General features: G+C 35.9%; 1 protein-coding gene across 1 annotated transcript in view; it reads left to right on the top strand.

Annotated features, from left to right (window-relative positions):
• The window catches only part of ANOS1 (anosmin 1), a 134,035-nt gene extending 115,609 nt beyond the window's left edge, over positions 1-18,426 (top strand). The window contains exons 10-14 of the mRNA XM_033052325.1: positions 7,608-7,702; positions 9,777-9,948; positions 10,963-11,183; positions 12,821-12,962; positions 13,663-18,426. Of these exons, the coding sequence (XP_032908216.1) occupies positions 7,608-7,702; positions 9,777-9,948; positions 10,963-11,183; positions 12,821-12,962; positions 13,663-13,721 (689 nt within the window). The 3' untranslated portion in view covers positions 13,722-18,426. The remainder of the gene's footprint in view (positions 1-7,607; positions 7,703-9,776; positions 9,949-10,962; positions 11,184-12,820; positions 12,963-13,662) is intronic.
• Positions 18,427-21,491: the final 3,065 nt, after the last annotated feature.

Here is a 21,491-nt window from a genome sequence, read left to right as displayed (position 1 = left end):
TGTTATTTAAATGTAATAAATACCATGTGAATCACTTCATGCTAATCATGTCTTCAAAACTGAAGGAACTAGTAGTAAATAACACTCCTTCAATTGTTCAGTTGGACTTTGCCCACATTTCGGCCTTCCCTGCATGTTTTTCAGGACCTCTCCAGCAACTGAATTTCATCAGAAAAAGCATTGATGGAAAACTCCATATATTCAATGTCTATGTAGACATGGAAAACAATGTTTGTCCAAAAAACATACGAACGTGAGCCTTCACATTCTGTCTCAAATATTTGCTTTCTAGTTTGTGGTGTGGAAAGGCAGGCAGGGTTGCTGCAGAGCAGGCACTGTTGCTCATCCTTCTGCTGGAGTGGTGGGCTGGAATCAGTGCTGGGTTGTAGCAGATGCCCAGCTGTAAAGAGGGTTTCGTGCTGGGAGGAGAAAGAGCAGGAGCATTTCTTCAGGAAGCCTTGGACTTGTACAAATCTTTGAGCACCTCAGAGTTGATAATATCTTTTACTTTACATCATTAATTTCACCATTTACCATTGCTGCAGCTTCGCCATTCAATACAATGAGGTAACTATTTGTTTCCTGGATGGTATGCTGGCACAGGATTTGTACAGAGCTCTGAAAAATCATACCATGACTTTACAGGCTTGTAGATACTGAGACATGTACTTCATATGCCCTGAGCAGATTCTGTCCTGTGTTGTGATATTAAATATGAAATATTTTTCTCCTTGCTCTAGCCTATTTTCAGAGCAGTAATGGTGCAAGACACATGATCCAGAAAGGAAATTACTTAATTTTTTTTCATATTTTCTTCTTCCTGTTAGTTTAAGACCATCAAAGATATGTTCAAGACCATCTTTAAACCATAGTTTTGATGATCCTTAGTGTCTTGATCTTGCTAGGTTCTAAGCTTTCTGGCCTGATCCTTTATCTAGCCTTAGCTCTTGAAGTTAACACAGCTGTTCATATGCCTAAGTGCTTTGTTGAATAATGGCCCATGTGCTCAGAAGCTTGAAAGAACAATCCCACCACTATGCAAAGCAAAACAAAAAATATGTGGCCAATCACAAAAAATCATTGTGGTTTGGTATATGAAATATCAGATCTAACAAAATGTAATAAATTTAAATGTTCAACTGCACATAGAGCAAATTATTTCAATAATTTTATTTCTAAAATAGTTGCAGATCTATTTCATCCTCCTTATGGCATTCTGTTTGAAGAAAGTTTAGCTTACAATGAAGACAGCAGGCTTACGTAGGCCTCATTATCTTCCAAGCTTTGATAACAACTCCTTTTGACATACAGTTAGTATATTAATTATATGTGTATATATTGGAGTGAGTCTGTTTGCCGAGGTATCTTGACAAAAATTACAGAACATTGTTTCTTTTTTTACTGAAATACCCATTTTGCAGCTGCTAGTTATTTGTATTAAATTACTAACTTTATGCTAGCAGGTAAAGGTTTTCATATGTCTTATTTTGTAATATTTACTTTTATACTGTATTTTGTTCTAATGGAAAAATCTATCAGACACTGCATGTTAATTACTTTCAATCCTGTTATGATGCAGAAATCAACTTGATGTTACCATTGATGCCAGACATTTTTATTGTAATTAAACTTTAATTTGAGCTGCTGTTGTTGAACATGTCTGCTGTGAAACCTTGTTTTCCAGCAAATTCCATTTGATTTTCCTTCTAATAAGTTTTTGTAATTTGGTTGCCTGCATAATAGTGTTGTCACAGCTGGTATTAATTGGCATTTTTGTACCAAATACTAGAGACCCACATCAGAATAAAATGCAAGAGCTGAAATCACTTTTACAGCACACACCGTTATAATTTTCACCACTTGACAGGGGTGGAACAGAGATAAGGAACCATGAAGTGCTTTACTTAAAGACCTCAAGCAAACCAGTGGCAGAACTCTCCCAGTTCCTGAAACAGTCTGCTGCAATTTTCTTGCTGTGGATCAGGGGATACAAAGAAATAAATACCTCTGGTTTCCTAGGTAAAAAGCTCTGAATTGATTGTGTTGGGCTGCATGAGCAAATTTCATTGCTGTTATGGCCATGCTATGGCAATTTTTCAGCTACAAAGTTTCAGTTCCTTGTGATAGTCGATTTGACACCCTCCTGGAACAGTAACTGCAATATAAAGGAGAAAAAGTATTTCAGGCAGAGAAAGTAGCTGTCTGCAGTAGCATGGTAAAAAAAAAAAAGAAACCCCATTCAATGAAATTATTCATATGGCTGGCAGTAATGTATTTGTATAAAAAAGAAACATGGATGAGGTTGAAAAATATGAGAAAAAGAAAAGGAAAAAAAACCCTTAAAATGTAGTTTATTTTAAATAAACTATTGAACAATTTAAATCAGAACTTCCATCCAGGAGAATTTGCTGAATTACCTGACATTTTATTTTTTTGAAAGATACTCAGAGCTTTAAATTCTGTGGGAAAGTGATTTAGCCCGGGGTGTTCCTATTAACCATTGTGCAGCCATGGCTTAGACTATGTTGAGGTCTGTCAATTTAAGATGCTTAAATTGTGCATATGAGCCTGAAGTTTTCCAAGTGGCAAATACATGTACAGTAATTTCACTATTAAAAGCCGCACCATTTTGACTAAAATTTTGGTCTGAACCCAAAGTGTGACTTATAATCAGGTGCGGCTTATATATGGACAAAGAACGAAAAGTTGCTGTTTTAGTTTGGAGGACAGGTGTCTGCTGAGAAAGGCAGGAGCTTCTCTTTGAAATGGAGAATGTAAACCCCTCCCTCCAAATTATTATAATTTTGAAATCAAGAGGCTTTCAGGCAAAAATATGGGAATTAGGAATAACAGTTCTTTTCTAGGGAAATTAAAATAGAAATACAGTACTAGAAAGAAACAAACTCCAAACCCTGACAAATTCAGAGTACAACCTGACACCCTGTCAGGCAGGGTGTTGGTAGCAGTCCCATTAAGTGGTGGCTGCATCCTCCTGCAGTGACAGATGTGATTCAGCTGGAGCAGTGCTCCTGTAGAAGGTGCAGTTTCCCTCCGGAGGTCCAGTGGTGATGTGGAGAAATCCGGTTTTCCTCTGGAGTCCAGTGGAGAAAGGGGCTCCCTTAGTGTCCCAAAACCTCTGTTTTTATCTTAGTAAGAAATGTTGGGCTCTTCCCTCTGGCTGGAGCAACTTCCAATGGGATGAAGTAATTTTATCAGTCAGGAACTCAATGGGCCATTAGCAGAAAATGACTCGTGGAGGAAGGATGGGGTGTGAAAAGATAAAGAACAATGCCCCACCTGGTTTCAATGGATGGCCCATTAGCAGAATATCTGTCGTTGAGATAAGGATCACTGCCCCCACCCTCAACAGATGGTGATAGAATAGATACCTTTTATCACACTCTGTATTGTAATGTGCAGCTTATAATCAGGTGGGGCTTATATATGGACAAAGAATGAAAAGTTGCCGACACCTGGAGATGCGGCTTATACTCAGTGTGGCTTATAATTGTGAAATTACTGTAGTTGGCATTGGCATTAGTAGAATTTTGAGCTGTTTTTACAGCTTGAAGATATAGAATAAATGCACATTTTCCATCCAGAAAAATCAGAAATATATTTATTTGTATTTATTAAAAAAGAACTAAAGTGTTTAATTTGGGGAGCGGGGAGAAAGCACAAATATCTGGTGAAGAACATCTTTCTAAACACTATTGATAGAGGGCTTTGTGGAGATACTCTTGTGAAAATAAAGGCAGTTTGGGGTAAATTAAAAAAAACCCCATGCTTTAAAGCATTCCCTGATCCATACATTTCTAATTAGAGATGTAAGATTTCTGTCCAGAAAAGTTAGCTGCATACCCTGTTGAGCAAAAAAGCTAAGCATGCATGGGATTTAACAACATGATCATGTGGTATCTGTGTAGGTATTTTTTCTTAGGTCTAGAAACTCAATTTATACTTCAGAAAATCTACTTTTAAAATCACAGTCAAAGTAATTAACATCAACTATTAGTTTATTTGAAAGGATTAATCATCTGCATTTGTCTTACAGACCTAAAACCCTTTAGCTTGGGCATTTGGAGGTAATTTCCATGTCGGTATCATTAAGATGTTCTTGAAGCAATTGTCCTGCATTGCCTTTTCTTTTTTTTCCTCTCTCTTTATGTAAATTTGAAATAAAAGTAATTATTTGAATAAGCTGCCTGCTGTTCTTACTTAAGTGGCTATTTTGTTGACTAATTTCACAAGCTTAGTCCTGCTCAAATGAGTGCTAATACTCATTATGTCCTTCAAGTTCAGTGTTTCTATGCAAATATTTTGAATTCTGGGAAATACTTGCTGTTTGTGCAAGCATCACTATTTCTAGAATCAAATTATAGACATTCTAACCATGAGAATAATGACGTTTAAAAGCTTTATAAAGACTTATATTTGGAAATTTAAAATCAAGAAAACTCCAGATATTCAAGAGATTAATATTGTGACATCTGAAATAGCAGGGAACCAGACTGAAGCAGTCTGGCAATTTCTTCACAGTGTTTTGTACTTATTTCAGAAGGAATAGCTGAGTTTTCTGATAAAACTGTCCAAAATCAGTCCCATTAGGTAATGAGTATTCTGTTCATATTAACTACTCAAATGACTTTTTGGAAAAAGACGTGGCTGTGGACTCAGTGTATTAACCTTAGTTGAGCTTGATCCAGAATGCTTGGCTCTGGTGGCAGTGGCTGACATTCAGCTGGATGCAGCTCAGCAGCTCATCCTGTACCTATCTCTCAGTTGGCATTGCACAGCTAAACCCAAAAATCTAAGGAAAATTTATAGCTGTGATCTCACTAGGACAGTGTGCATTGCTGGGAGGAGGGCTGGGAGAAGCTTTTCTTTGCATGCATGGTAAATACAAAATCTGCTGTATAATGTTTCATAAAACTCTTGAGGCCTGATCTTTATGAGCAACTTTATGAGACAAAGGCATATTTTCATCCTTTATACTCAGTTTCTTATTGGGCTTTTTAGATAATTTCATGCACTTTGTCTCCTTTTGCTATTAAAAATATTAAAGGCATACTTCATACTTGCATATACATTTTGAGTTTTTCAGCCTTCTAGCTTTATTTAAACAAAAATGTCCCACCTTTCCCTATTTTAAAAAAAGTTTCTCTCTCAAGTAGGAGCTATTTCCTTATTGTATTTCACATTTTATTCTGTTGTATTGTCAGACTTTGGACACTGACAGGACAGATTTTTTAAAAGGAGAAAATTGGGGGGGGCAGTTGTTGTGAATTGTTATTACATTTCTCCTATTTAACCTGTGTATCTTCCTTTTTTTTGATAACAGCAATCATAAATATGGAGGTGAGAATTGAAGAAGTTTTAGTTTTGCTCGCTGTCATGATGCCTTCCAGTTTATAACAGTTGATGTGCTTGTAGATGTGATACAAAAATCTTTTTCAGATAACCTTTAGTTACATATTCACTGAAAAAATATCCTTTATTTTCAGTATAGGTTGTTATCAGAATACCAGAATACTATCAAATTTAAGATTCATTAGCTCAAATAAAATTAAGAAGTTATGTTTATGAAAACCTTCACCCTATATTTACAATACAAGCAGATAGATTTTTTAAAAAATGTATTTCTAATTTTCTATGCTCTTTAATGTATTTCTATTTTCTTCCGGTTATCAGTTATCAGAAACCACAGGTTTACAGAAGGGTTACTAAGGGTTTGCTAATGCAGAAAAGAAGTAGGAAGGAAGGAAGAAAAGGACTGTCTGGGAGTAGAAACTCACATAATGAATGGAGGTGGACCTGCCTGAAAATACAAAGAGGATTCCAGTGTGCTAGTAGCTGGAAATAAATATTTTTTCCCATCCCTGGCAGTGTACAAGGCTGAGTTGTATGTGGCATTGAACAAAACCTGGTCTAGTGGGAGATGTCCCTGCCCATGGCAGCAGAGTTGGAACTGAATGATCCTTAAAATCTCTTCCAACCCAAACCGTTTGATGGTTCTGTGATTCTATCTTGAATTACATTTCTGAACAGAGGCCTAGTAAACCTCTACACCAATATATCTAAATGCTAAGCTGTTTTAAGGTCTTGGTGGTTGGGATTTGCCTTATCCCAGTTGCCCATGTAGTGGTATTTTGTGACCCACCATAGGGATGTGTTTTATCCAACCCCTGACTGCTGGACAATTACAAAGTTTAGAAAAATGTTTAGCCAAATGATAGTGATTTATTTATAGATTTCAAGTGAAGAGTATTACAAGTGAAAATACATATTTTGTAGCTTTGCAAAGAGCAGTCCACCCAGGGAGATAGTTTAAAATAATCAGAGAAGGATTGAATGGCTTAAGGATCATCTAGCAGGTGATACTCGATAATGGAGTGAACTGGAAGTCTTCATCCAATAGGCACATCAAATGGAAACTTGAAGAAACAAGCAAAAGCACATCCATTTCTTTATGTACTTTAAATGAGAGGGAACAATCATAAAGCAGGAAATGTATTTTTTAATAGATTTCTTTTTGAAAGAAATATTGTTTCCAAAGAAATTGCAAAAATAATTAGCATACATGTTGTTATGAAGAATAGCTGCTGCAAAAATCTATTTCAAGAGGCCATTTCAGCTAGATTCCTACACTAGTCATTTTCTCTTTAGTTTACAATCCTTTTCTTCTGCATCCAAACTGCTCATAGCAGTCTAATACCCGATCAGCCCTTAAGGCGTCAGAGATATTTGTTTTCCCTTCCGAAACCCACAGGCAGGCACATTAGTGGCTCTGTCATACCAAGCTAATTAATAATAACAGACATAATTTTATATCCCCTGTATAGGGAATGAAATCCAGAAAACTGTCAGGAACTACTTGCACTACTTAATGAGTTTTCCTTCTTTTGTCAGTTCTTTTTTGCTCTTTGTTTTGCTTCCTTATTCAAGCATTATTGGATAAAAAGCTAGAAAAGCTGGAAATAAGTTGAAAGCTTATACTGTTGATATTGCAGCAAGTTTTGTCATTGATTTAAATGGGAGTAAACTTAAGCCTTCAGTATTACTCATAAGAGTCAAGACTAGAGTTTTATTTGGACAGATACTGAACAGGTTTTATGGCATATCCTGAAAGAAGAAAGCTTGGGGATTTACAGACATTTTCACATATCTTCAGGCACAGATTTCTCAAGCAGTGCCAGGCAGCAGTATTGCAATGCTGTAACAATATAAACAGTCAGGCAGTTGACACCAAGTCAGTCCCATTATTTGCAGGATGATTAGAAGTAGCAGCATTGAAATTATTTCTTTTAATTCTCAATTTAAATCCTTTTTTTTCCATGTAAGCAGCATATTGTAACGTATCTGAAAATGAAATTTCACTATTTTATCTCCTTTAGCTGATACAAGGTTTAAATTACATTGGTGTATAATATTTTCTCTATTATATTCAGGATTGTTTAGTGAGGAATTACCAACTCCACAATACTTGAAAGTCCTGTTTTTTTTCCAGAGAAACCAGAAGAGTTGCAATGGTGAAAACATACTTACATATCTTTTGGTGAAAACATACCTATGATATATGTCTTTTCCTCTCTTTTTATATCATTTAGATATCAGCATGAATCAATTCCAAGTCCACTGGTTACTGGAGTCCTGTGCACACAATGACACCAAAGGACTTAGGAAAGTCACAGAGCTGACTTATGTAAGTCTCCATTCAGCCCTCTGCTTGACTCTGAGTAGTTCCTAGGTAGCAAGAGAAAGGATGGTTCTGTAACATAACAGTATGTGTTATACCCTGTTCCATAGATCAGTAAAGATGCTTTCTTTTTTATGTTCTTTGGCAAAAGATAAAAATTATGTATCTGGACTGGTTTGGGTTGCCTGGATTTCCTAATCCACACTAGGCTAAAATCTTTTATTTGTTTTTGTTGTTATTCAGAAAATGAGACCAGACAAACTTCTTAACTAGGTACTTATCTCTACAGCATATAGAACATGGAGCTTTATCTGCAATTAATAATGTAGAACTTTAGTGCAGTGCAAATACTGAACAGTAATAGTAGTAATTAATAAACCAGGTTTTCTTTTAGACATTCAGGTGAGTTTCAGGTGATTATTCTCCCTGGGGAGAATAATAGATAAGAAAAGAAGGACTGTAGGTGACAAATGCTAGATATTAAATCTGGAAAATCTGGAAACCAGACAGGTATCAGATGGGGAGAAAAGCTTCATGTAAGCACATGTCAGCCCAGATATATATTGCAGTGGCAGTACTTCATACTCAGTTTGTTGGCAATCCAGTGTAATCTGTCTCTATAACACATTATTTGAAAAACAGAGTGATGTGATTGGTGCATCAGAATTGATTTAGTGTGTTATGCAGAATGGACAAAATCACAATTCACCTTTCCTTCTTACCCTGATCTGTCCTACCCCATCAATTCAGGAGGGTTAATGGCATGTAAAAGAGTAAATCAAAAGATGTGATTTCTCACACAGTATGGTGCCAGCTTGTAAGATTTACGGCTTCATAGGGTCAGCAAAGCACATTTTAGAGGTGGATTTAAAAAATTATTTTGACAAAATGTTGTGATCATTTGCAATACTTCAAGATATGCACGTTGGAGATAGGAGAAGGTTAACATTTAAGAAGTTTATTTCCACTAGAGGTCAGGAAAGACTGTTTGGACATCTGTCCAAATGCATTGTGGGATTAATGAACTTATTTACTTTTTTCCTTATTTCCATTCATTTTATGGGGGTTCATCCAATCTGTAATGATAAATAAAAATAGTTCTATCACAATTTTAAGTAGACATCGAACCTCTTGGACCCCTCTCTTGGCAGGTGGAAGGCTGGGAGTCCATTCTCAGTCCAGTCCATGTGTCCCATCAAAAATGAGCTTCCAAGTGAAGGGTAGACCAATTTGCAATGAGAGAAAAGAGGGAGTTATGCAGAAGAATATGGGAAATTAATGATTCTGAAGGGAATTAAAGAGCTAAAAAGTAGTGAAAGACTTTTGACCTTACCTAGTAACATATTTTTAGAGATTTTTCCAGGATAAAAATCAACAAACTAAACATTTTTTTCATATTTAATTTGTACTAAAAGTTTCAGGTTGTAATTTTCAAAAGTATTTCAGACAACAGTAAGAATTTTGCAGGACACTTACACTTTGTGTAGTTTACTTCTCCACCCATTGTCCTTAAATAGAGACTTTTGCTTTGTGTTTAGCTGTGGTGTTTTTCTTCCTGATAAGAATATAGAAGTACTTAATGTACTGAAGAGGAAAAATATGCATTCATAATGCCATGCTGAACTTTAAATGTGCTTTGAAAAAGTTAAACATAGATGAAGCCTGTCATTTACAGCAGCTTAACTCAGCTTTCTTACATTTATTTAATTCTATTAGCATTTATATCCTCACATTGCTCCCCCCACTGCCATCATTCACAGAGACTGTTCTAAATATTAGAAGTCATTTGCTTTGATGCAGCAGATGTGTTGAAGGAACTGTGTAGAATTGAAGGACATATTCAAATACCATGCTAATATATTTTACTACTGAAAATAATCATAACATTGACAATACTTGCTTTTTACTCTGAGTTAAAACCACATTGGCATGTGTTTAAAATCCAGGAAGATTTTTTTTTTTTGGAGAAAACTTTTCATCTTTTGCCAAAGTTATTTTTCAATTTGTTAATATTTCTTTCCTTTTTGTTTTCCTCGGGCTCTATTTGCAGCATGTGATCTTTTTGTTTTTCTTGTTGTAGGAAAACTACATTATTCTGAAGGACCTGTCATTTTCATGCAAATACAAAGTAACTGTTCTGCCTGCAAAATCTAAAGGTCGTTTTAAGGCTGAGAGTACTTTTTTTGTTACCCCACCTTGCTCTGCGTTTAAAGAAAAAAAACACAAGCACATTAATTGTCCTGCTGAAAGCGGTAAGGCATGATCTGGAGAAGTGCCAATTAGTTCCAAAAGCATTTCTAATCACCAAAAGAGAGTCTTTAAAAGCAGCTCTAGAACAGAAAATGAGATATCCAAACCAAATAAAAATACCACTAATGCTTATGAGAAAATCAGCAAAAATACACAGCAGTATTGATTTTGGCTAGTATATTATTACTGTTTTGTCAATTGAGTGTAATCATAGTGGACATACAATAATATTTGTAATGGCATGGCTGGGGGTTTTTTGTAAGGAAGAGCAGTTTTCCAATTGTATTTATTGTAATGATGGATGATAATTGTAAACATGATTATGGTGGCATGACCCATCTGCAGATGCAAGCAGCTTTTTCAGTTTGATTTTGTTCAGGTTAATTCTGCTCTCAAATAAGAAATACAGGCACTTATATCTTTTACAGCACTATCACAATGTGTTACTAGAGGTTATGGAAGTTGCAGTATTATGGAGATATTGGTTGCAGAACTGGCATCTGGTCCTGGGTCAGGTCAGCCACGGCTTTGCACTGCTAAATGTGAATATCTCTGTCTCTGGTTAGAGGGAAGCCCTTTAACTTGTACTACAGTTTTAGTGCATGAATTTTACTTTTTGGCTGAATTATGGAGTTCTGTGCTACCCTGTGTATTTTCTCGTGGTCCCAAACCTTCCAGTCTGAGTTCAGGTATTCTGAAATACGAGCAGCAGGAGAAAGGCTCCCTGTAAATGAGGCACGTAGTTCTTTAGGTGCCATAGGTTTCTTTTCTGCACCTGCAGCTGAGAGCATTTTATCTGAAGTTTGAGTTTGGCCCAAAATGTCAGTGGAATATATCAAACATAGGTTTTTGGTTAACACTGAAAACGTGGTGGTGGAAAGCTGACTGGGTCCTGTGTAACACCAGAAACACAGCTCTGCCTGGCCTTGATTGTTAAATTAAATTAATATTATTGAAGATTATCTCTCAGAGTTTAGCTTATCTTTTTTTTTTTTTCCTGCTTTCCAAATTTGTAGTGCCAGTTCCACCCAAAGTGTTGGCCAAACCCGAGAATCTGTCTGCATCTTTCATTGTTCAGGAAGGCAACATCACTGGTCATTTTTCCTGGAAGATCTCTAAGGCAGACCTGCACCAGCCCATGACAGGGTTTCAGGTCACTTGGGCAGAAGTGACCACAGAGAGCCGGCAGAACAGTTTACCCAACAGCATCATCTCGCAGTCACAGATACTGCCAGCAGTAAGTCATCTGGTACTTCCTTCTGCCACTGGCTCCCTAAGTTTGTGTGTCTGTAGCTCATTTGTAATGTTTAGTGGTGATGCAGGTGTCAAACACTGGTTCTGCAAGTAAGTTGGAGCAGGAAGTGCTTAATTTTTCCTCCTTGATAGTGATACAAAGTATAGCTGCTATTCTTGATGATACATGAAACATAAACTATAAAATTATAGAGTCTTAAAACTATAGAGTCTTTTAAATTATAGAACTTGGAGATGCCTTTAATTATCGATCACTGTACATACCTGTTTACTTATAGCACTTGGTTAACTTGCAGAAGGCTCTGATTTGAGTTGAAACAGTATCTGCTGTCTCTCAGAAACCACCAAAATTTAGGGTATTTTATGTCAAGGACTATTCACTCTGACTAAAAATGTGGTATTTAAACAGGGCTGAAATGCACAGGGCCTGACTGCTGGAAGAGCACCTGAATGAGCAGAGTGAGTGTACAATGTATGCACTCCTCTCTCTTCCCTACCCAAGCAGGATTTTATATGGGATGGAACAGCTTCAACCCGGTTTGTTAAAGGCAGTCCCATCTCAGAATATGTGCTGATTTGCCAGGAAAACAACATGTTTCCCCCACTTTTTCTCTCTCTCCTTTTCCCTTTGCTGTCTACTCTGGCAGTAGCAGCAAATTATCCCACAGGAATAACCAAAGTTATTCCCACAACTTGCTTTGGCTGCCCCACATGGGTGGGTACAGTGCCAACCAGAATAACTTGTCCTGTGGATTCCTGGCCAGACCAGCCTGGCTGGTGGCAGGAACATCTTGTAGCCCACACTGTCCAGCATCACTGCTCCAGCTGGACTCTTCCTCGGACTGAGGCGTCACAGCTTGGAATAAATGAGAGATTTGTTCTAACTTAATTCAGATGATGCTTTGATTATAGTTTTGATTTTGATTTAGATGAATTACTTCTGATTCCTTAGTATCTGTCTGTCTTTATCCAGATGTATTCCCATCTGGAAGTTTCTGTAAAATTCCTTTGAAATTATTCAGCACATGTCTAAGGAACCACAAAATGTATGGAGCAATGAAAAGTGAGTCCATCATACCATAAATGACCTTAAGAACAGAAGACAAATTCTTGTGGTGTAACTGGGACAAATCTGAAATTAGTGTGGACACCATTATTTTTCACTAGCTGCAGAAGTGGCCCCAGGCCAGCCACTACTTAAATTACCAATTAGTTGAACTCACATGCAAATCCAAAATAAAAACAAATTTATGTAATGAACATGTTTGTTAAAAGGAATGGTTAGAAAAATACACTATAATTCATTTTATTAGTGATGAGCGAATCACTAAAGTGATTATACTTTCCATAAAAGTCTGTAACAACTTGGACCTTGTGCACATGAAACCATAGTACTATGATCAAAAATGTGTCTGTTCAAAGGGAATGGAAAGCAAAAAATTCAAAACACACTCAATCAAAAAAGTGATGCATACCTTAAACCATTTTAACGGAATTCTGTGAAAATAATTTTTGGCTGCTAGCAGGGAGAGGACCTGTTTAAACCACTGATGTGTTTGAGCAGAGCAGCTGTGTTTTATTTTCGAGTGTGTGAGAATTGGTTTGTTTGTTTGTTTGTAGGATCATTACGTCCTCACGGTGCCCAACCTGCGGCCCTCGATGCTGTACCGCCTGGAAGTTCAGGTGCTGACCACGGCTGGGGAAGGGCCAGCCACCATCAAATCCTTCCGGACGCCTGACCTTCCTCCCTTTGCACCCCACAGTAAGCACTGCACTGTTCACACATGCTGGGGACAATTTATCAAATTCCAGTCTTCCACCTGTAAAGAGTGGAAGCCTTTGTCAAGCCTTAAAATTTTTACTGATTGAAGTAGCATTCCATAAACTTAAGATGTGTGAAAATACTGGCTTTTTTCCCCAATGGCTGTCGATCAACGAGAGTGGAAGCAAACCCAGTCTTTCTCTCACTCAGTTTCTGTGGTCTATCATTTGCCATTCATTGCAGCCACAGCTCTTTGGCTTATGTCTGTAGCACTTAGGATTCAAAGCTGGTCCGTGCACCAGGTGCAGCCTGGAGGATTATATAGCTCTCAAGATTAAATTTTTCTGGGTTCTCTCAGTCCAGCATGGCTAGAGATTAAACATATTTCTAAAGCAGTGCGAACCTTTAAATGGCCATTTTCAGTGCTTCATGTGTTTCTGAAAAATACAGCTCAGTATTTGAAAAACCAAATAAAAAATACAATTAGTTCAAAATTTGTCTGCTTGAATAATTTCAGCCTTTCACAGGCCCACTAAAGTTTCCTGGACAGAAAATACATGTAGTTGTCAGCACAGACTCAGCACTTATAAGCTGAAGGATTGAAAGCTGAAGGTCTCACAAAGCCTTTTCAGTATGGATAAATGTTGGCTTTACATATCCAGGGTTTGATATGTGCATAATTTCCTGTTCTTTTATTTAGGACCTCATTTGAAGCAGCATCATCCACATCACTACAAGCCATCCCCAGAGAAATATTAGACTGTTTCAGATGATTATTCAAATAACTGAGGGAAAAAAACTGAGCTCCCAAATGAGGGCTGGGTAACAGCACATCTGTTGGAGCAGTGAACCCAGTTTTCCAATGGAAGTTACCATCCCGTACGATCTGTATCTACTTCTCTGTAGTTTAGCCATGAAGAATTATGTTTGCACCATGCCCAGGATGAATCAAACAGCAAATATCACTTCAGTACCAGCACTGAAGATCATATCCAACTGAACACCTGTGAGAAAATGTTCATTATATTGTTCATTATAATGTTTTCATAATCTGTGTTTAAAGTAGGTTGAAATGATGCAGTGTATACAGCTTTTTCTCTTATTGAATTCAGTGTTACTATTTGCAAGGTGCTGTGATGTATACATACTTTTGAAAGAGGCCATGTAGATTTAAACTATCTATTTTACTTAAAGCCCTGCCTGTCATAAATTTGAGCCCTAGTGTATTGTGCTATTAAAGGATATCTCCATTTGTCTGAAATAAGGACATAAGTAAAATAAACACCAGTAGCAGAAACCCTGAAATACCCAGTTTTTAATAATTGCAGTGTCACCATGGAGGAGGATGATGATCCATATGAATTACCCATCTGGTCTAAAGTGGTAATCTTCTATCATGTAGATCTTCTATTAATATGGCCAATAGTTAAAGGATATACAGGGTAGAAATACCATTGTAGAGAAACAAATGGAAATTAGTAGAATTGTGTAGAATTGATGGCAGTGAATGCAATTAATTGATAGGTCATAGAAGGATAACTTTTAAAATGTTGCTTAAAATTTTTTGGTGCATAATATTTCAAGGTATAATATTACCTTGAATAGAAACACCAATTTTCTAGTTAAAAATCTGAATATTTAACATTAAAGTTTTAGAAACTGAAATTCTGAGGCACATTTATTATTCAAGTAGCTGTGTAGCTACTTTTTGGCTTTGAATTGTGATGCACATATTTCTTTTCCCTGTGGATCTTTAGAACAGAAGGATAGATGTATTGGCTCTATTTTGCTGTTCTGCTTACAGAAAGAATTATGTGACAATATTCTGGCATCTGGAAAACATTGGCTTATAGTTTATTTGAATTCATTTTTCAAATTTAGACAGAAGGGTGCCCTTTTTAACCATAAGGGAATTCATATTGCCTTATTGTGCAATATAAACTGTCTAGAATAATTTGTCACACAGAGACACATGTCTCAATAGTAAACAGAAACTGCTTGGATTTATTATTGAGAGGGTAGAAAGTATCTGCCAATAAACATCCATACAAATACCCATAATCAGGTCTTAATGTTCAAGATGTTCAAAGTGCTCCTGAATTCTTTGGCACAGCTTTCATTGCTCCTGGAATCATCACATCAGACTAATGTACCTCAAAACTTGACTCCAACTGGACAACGTGGCCACTTTTTCTACCAGCAGATGCTACAGACTCATCTGTGCTTCATATTTTTCTGAGATATTCAGTAAGAGGAGTTTGGACATTAGTGGTACATGTATTTCCCTTGCCTTGATGAAAAAAACTGTTTTGTGAAGAAATACCTATCTGAAACTGAGGATCAGAGCTATGTTTATCACAGCAGAATGTTCACAAAATACTCAGTTTTATCTATACTGAAGTTTACAGCATTTATACCACAAAGGGAGAACGAGACCACATTAATTTCTGATCACTTGCTCACTACAATTTTTCTCTAGTTTTACCTTCAGTTTTAAAGGGCTCTTTTCCATTCCTTTTCTATTTTGCATATTGTCTTTTTTGATATTCACTTAGTGACCAAGAATTTTCCCAGACATTTTCTATTGTTATTTGGTTTGAGCCTTTAAAAATAACTTAAAATATATTAAAGGCTATGGTGCTTTTAATTCTTTCCTCTATTTTCCAAAATACATTAACAAATTAGCAGATGAATTCTTCTTCCAAAAATCTGTAGTATAAAGGTTTATTTTCAGTTTTTTCAGAATGCCAAAGTCTGAGATATTTTTGTCAGGATGGAAATGTTTCATGTGTATGCTTTTACAAAGAAAACAAAATTTTGTTGGACTGGTGTGCAGCACTGCTTTCACATTTTGGATTGCACAGGGCATAGATGTGTCTAGAAGTAATCTTTGTGGTGTTTGCTGGATCAGCAGAATCAGGGAAAGTAATTGCATCAGGCTTTTCTAAAGAATTCTGTCCAAACCTTTCAATCACAGTCTGTTCTAGTTGTGCTGGATCAAATCTACAGTGACTTGATTAATGTTAATGAAATTACATTTCATTCATAGTGGCACTGTAAAGCATGGATGTTGGTCTTTGTTACAGTGATGCCAATTCATTGGAGTTAAGCAGGAAGTTAGGAGCCGTGAGTGCTCATATAATCATCCTTCTGGGAAGAATCAAAATGGTTACTGTTTGCTGATTCTCTCTGAAACATTCTTCTGTTCTATGTAACAAGGTTCTTGTAAAGAACACTGAGAGGTTTTTCCCTTCTGAACTAGATTGATCAAAACCAAAAGTTGATAAAGTAGAAATCTATTGATCAAGTGTATTATGTAGAGTCCACTAAGATGTAAATTATTTTTTTCCTTCTACAAATGATCTTATCAACTCACCTTTGGAGTCACTCTCCAAAAATGAAAAATACAAAGTCAACAAAGCTCATGCATGGATGTTAAATTCCCAGCTGTGCGTGATTTTGTGATTACTTTTTTTAATTTAGCAGTAAAGATTTGAAGTGTTTAGTGCCTAATTCTAAAGCTTTGTTTGCTGAATCACACAGGGTACTGTCCTAATTTACTAGACTAAGCCACATGAAACATTTAATTCAGCAATGGAGTTGCAATTTACTACTTAATTCCCTAGTTAAAGATTTATTTTCTCTAATGATGTTGTGTAATTCAGAGTTAATATTGGGATGATATTAGAGATATTAGTATGTTTTAAGATACTCTGCACCTTTACACTAATGTATTATTTACTGTGTACGATTCTGATGGATTTGTCAGTTGAATTCAGGATGTATTTTGTTTATTTTTATTTCTTAAAGGAGAATTATAAGATTATGCTATTTTTGCTAACTGCTTTGTGAAGTGCATTTTTTTGTTCGTTGGTGATTTTTGTATAAGAAGAAGCTGGTTTTTTCTCATTATATCTTTTTTTTTTTTTTTACCATTTTTGAGTTGTTTATAGAGCAGGAGAAAATAAGACAGAGCTTGTGCTGTACCAACTTGAATATTCATTAAGAATATAGCACACAGACAATAAATAAGAAGTCTGATTTTTTAAACACTGAACATTCTCAACTTAGTGTCTTCAGAAAGAGCTGAGGACATGGTGTGGTAATGTTGACATTGACACTGATACTTGGTGTGGTCCCACACAAAGTCATTGCCAATGTGAATGGGAATTTGGCAATTCTGCTAATTGGTATTAGCAGAACTGTATAGAAATCTTAACACTGAGTTAATACTGAATATTATTTCACAATACTTTCATCTTCATGCTCCCAGCTAGAGTCAGGGGGAGCTTCCAATAAGCAGGCCCTGATTCTGGAAGGTTGACAAAAAGGAAGTCAGTTGGATGGAAGTAAACCTGTGCAGTTTAGAATGAGCTTTACTGATGCTTCAAATCAAGCAAGCATAGATGTCAGAGTTTGTTTGAATAATGTCTTAAATCAGGACCTTGTAAAACAAAGTGGGGGAACCAGACAGCTCTAAATTCTGTGTAAAACAGCATAAAAATTTTTATTTTTGTGTATATGTAAATGTCATAGTGATATTGACTTATTTATTAATTCATTTTCTTATACTATGTGCCAAGTATGTTCCTACCCTTTTGATCAGTACCTGTGAACATCAATTACTAAAAACAATGTTATGCAAAACTTGTGCATTTTAACCAGGAATATGCTACTAATAAGCTGTTGCATGTAGTTTTCAATGATTAAGAAAACCCTTTATTTAAAAAAATGTAAATGGATACCTGCAGATGTTGATGATTATATGTGGGTTTGCATGCCAAAACTCATTGTTCAGTTGTGGGCATGAAATGTAACGACTGTATTACCTCTACTGATATATTAATAAGGTACAATTTACAAAGTAATTAACAGAGCTCTATATGTAAAAATTTTCCTTTTTACTTAATTATATTGTAGTAGAGGTAACAAATGCTTCTCTGTTACCCAGATTGGCTGTAGAAATTATGTTCCTATAACAGTCATTTAAAGTCAATATTTATTTATGTATGTAATACAAAAAGATTGGTCTTATGTGTTTGTCCTGTTATTTAGAGAAAAAATATACACTTCTTGTAAAAACATTTTGTAAAAAAATATAAATGTAAATAGAGTCTGATTTCTTTTACTCACTATTTTCATGTTTAGAATTTGTACATACTGTTTATGTAATAAACTATCCTACATTGAAATATTGCTACATTATCTCCTCCGTGCAGAATTTAGAATTTTGCTTTTCTTGAGTTATAGAGATAGAACCATCTAAGAAAATTCAGTGTCACATCATGTACCTCTGCTTCATCTAAATCTCATTGTGTATGAAATCATACCATTTTATCTTCTCTTTACTACAGCATTTTGTTTTGTTTAAGTAGTCATCAAAAGGACTTGAAAATAAGTTTAAATATCATATGAGTAATTTACATTGCAAACCAATACTGGAAATAAAAAGTCAGGCATAAGAGCTTACCCTTTCTCTATTCTAACTGATAGTTCACAGTGAAGATTTGTTGATCCTTTTGTTATGCTAACTTAAATTAATTAAGTTGCTGGATTGCTGCCAGTGGCCTGATCCTGCAAGATTTCCATGACTGAAACTCATGGTGAGTCTGTGTATGCATTAGATTTGGAGTATTTTCTGTTCTAAAGTGCAGTACCCCATGGTTTAAATTGTGTATTTTTAACAAATATAAATATCTGTCTTAGTACAAATATTTAACTGTTTCAAATTCTCCTAGATGCACTATTATTCTCAGGTGCAATAGCCTTAGTTTGGAGATGCACCTTTGGGTAACTCTTGGCTTACCTAGCAAACATTTATTTTTTGTTAACTTGATCAAAAACTCCAAAATTTCCTGGTATTTCCATCTCATTAGAATAAATGCTTACATTTCTGGTTTTGGTTTTCTTTTTACATAAATAAATAATATTTAGAAACATCCCTGTTGTTAAGTTTCTCTGCAAGTTGGACTATTTCTATAATATTTACTGTTGTGGTTCAGTAAACCCAGATAAGAATGATATATTACTTGAGGAGGTGAATGGGTAGGTTGTCAAAAACAAATGGTTGGAGTGTTCTATACGCTATAATTCAGAATAGACATTCATTTTCTCTTTCCATATCTTCAAATAAATATTTTATTCTACGTTGGTTTAAAGGACACAGTGACTGGGTTAAATAAAGCATATGAAATAAGGCAAATTTGTTATATATTAAACAGTATTCACCATTTGGGGGGTGGGTTTTGCCACTTGCCCTTCTGTACAACCTGGCTTTTGTGCACATAAAACCAGAATACACTCAGAGGATTCTATAGCATAAAAAAATAAGTGCAGTGAAAGCTTGTTCCAGTACAAAACGAGTGCACCCTCCACCTTACTCTTTTCTGATTACAGGTGTTATATTGCCATTTTCTGAATCTGTGCCAACCTCCCAGGGAAGGCTTGGGCCAAGGCAGTGGCTGCCAGCTCCTTGGAGGCCCTGTAGCACCTGGGAGGGTAAAGCAAGCACCAAGGAGAGCAGTGAGAATGTGAGCTTTGAAACAGAGCCAATGTGCAGGGAGCAGTGCTGTGTCCCCTCTGCTTTGTGCTTCATTTCCTTCTTGCTTCTGCTCAAGGTGCTGCAGGAGCGTCCATGAATATTTAATACATGCCTTGCTATGAGCATTTACTGAGAGTGCTGTGAGGCACAGAAACGAAAGAATTTATGATTGCTTTCTGTACCCAGGTCCGTACATGTGCTGGTGATTTATTCATGTTACTTAATCATGAGCTGCATTCAGAAGGTCTGTTTCTTCTCAATGGAAAATCAACATCGGAAACAGTGGACTGTCATTTTTTCAGGAGAGTTAGGCAAATATGCTGCACACAAATATCTCTTTATATTTGTGTGCAAATGTATTTGTACAGCATATAGACCTTGCTTATCTTTTGCACAAGCTGTTCAGTATTAGTATGTGTGTAATAGGTTCAAAATTTTCAATCTTTGGCAGTAACTGGGTTTGCTGATTACTAATGATTAGTCAACATTTTTATCATATTTTTATATTTTATTTAGATGTTGCCTGATTTAAATGGTTCTGACTGCACAGTTAGTAGATGCAGAGTGATAAGCTGGAATTTCCATGCTGTCATTTTATGTAAGTTAAAGGTAGAGAAGGCACTGGAAATGGAAAAGCATAGGTGGTACCAAAAGAATCTACTGTCCTGATGTATTAATTTCTTTGCCACCATCCAAGTTCTAGTATTAATTCCAGTATTTGTAGTTGTCTGCAAATGTTCAAATTAATATTTTAAATTTATTTTCTGAGATGTGCTGCAATACTTGCTTGAAATATAAATATTTCAGACTTTCAGTGAATGTGCCTGCAAGCCAAGATCTGCTAGACTGTAACCATAAAGCAGGAATTTTACAAGAAAAAAACAAACTGGTGAGTGCTAGTTGTCCTCTCGGAGCAGTTAGGGACAACTGTTATTTTTTGCTTGGTGTTTATTGAATCATACTGTAAACAAAGAACATCTAGACACATTTTTCTCATGCTTTGAGGGAAATACCTCTTGTCACAAAGGATAGCATTTAATTGATGAAAGTGCTTCATGAATCGCTGAGTCACCAGAGACTGACAGTAGAATTACACTAGTGAATGAAGCCTGTATTTTTTTATTTGTCTGAAGATGGTGTTAATTTCTCTTGTCTTTTAACCTGAATCGAAGGGAATTTTAGTTTTGCTTTACAGTGGATCTGTGTGCATTACTTTTGTTGTGAAAGACTTGTCTCTGTTACTATTCTTGGTTGTAAGTGACACACTGAAAGCATGTTTCTCATCACTGCTTAATGCTGTGAAGATTTAGGTTTATGATACCTTTCCAATAGAAAAGAAATCCATTAAGATAATATGTATTAATGTATTTAGAGCAGATTTCAGTAAAAGGTTCCTTGTCAGCAAAGTAATATTTGCTTTTCAATATAAAGAATATTTGCAGCTGTATCTCATTTAAATTATTATGAACCCAACATAGTTTTGTAGAATAGAAAACCTGTCTTTCTACACATCAGCCATGCTGGCCACAAGAAATTGTGGTGAGCATACAAAATTGAATATTAAATGGATAGTTATAACTCATATTTGCATTGATAAATGCCATTAATAATTTATGTTCCGGTTAACTAAATATGTCACACTGACTAAAAATGGATCTCACTTCATCTGCAAAACTTATATAAAATCCTAAGGTGACCCCATATTTATATTGTAGGTGATTTTGTAACATTTGTCAGTAGCTTTGTAAAATATGTGGAACAAAGAACAACTTTTATTTCAGAATTTTATATATAGTTGTTGGGAAACTATGAGTCAAACATCAGAATCAGTGTTTTCATTAGCTCCAGACTTTATCTAGGAGGCTTGTTCTTTTATCTCAGCTGACCTCAACATCTCTAGAACATCTCTGTCACAGATGATGGGTCGCTCAGAGACTTGCCCTTTCATGTTTTGGAGATAATGAAGAATGGGGATTCCGCATCCTCTC

Source organism: Catharus ustulatus, chromosome 2 (genome assembly GCF_009819885.2).
Source record: "Catharus ustulatus isolate bCatUst1 chromosome 2, bCatUst1.pri.v2, whole genome shotgun sequence".
Lineage (NCBI taxonomy): Eukaryota > Metazoa > Chordata > Aves > Passeriformes > Turdidae > Catharus > Catharus ustulatus.
This window is presented reverse-complemented; position numbering and strand designations above follow the sequence as displayed.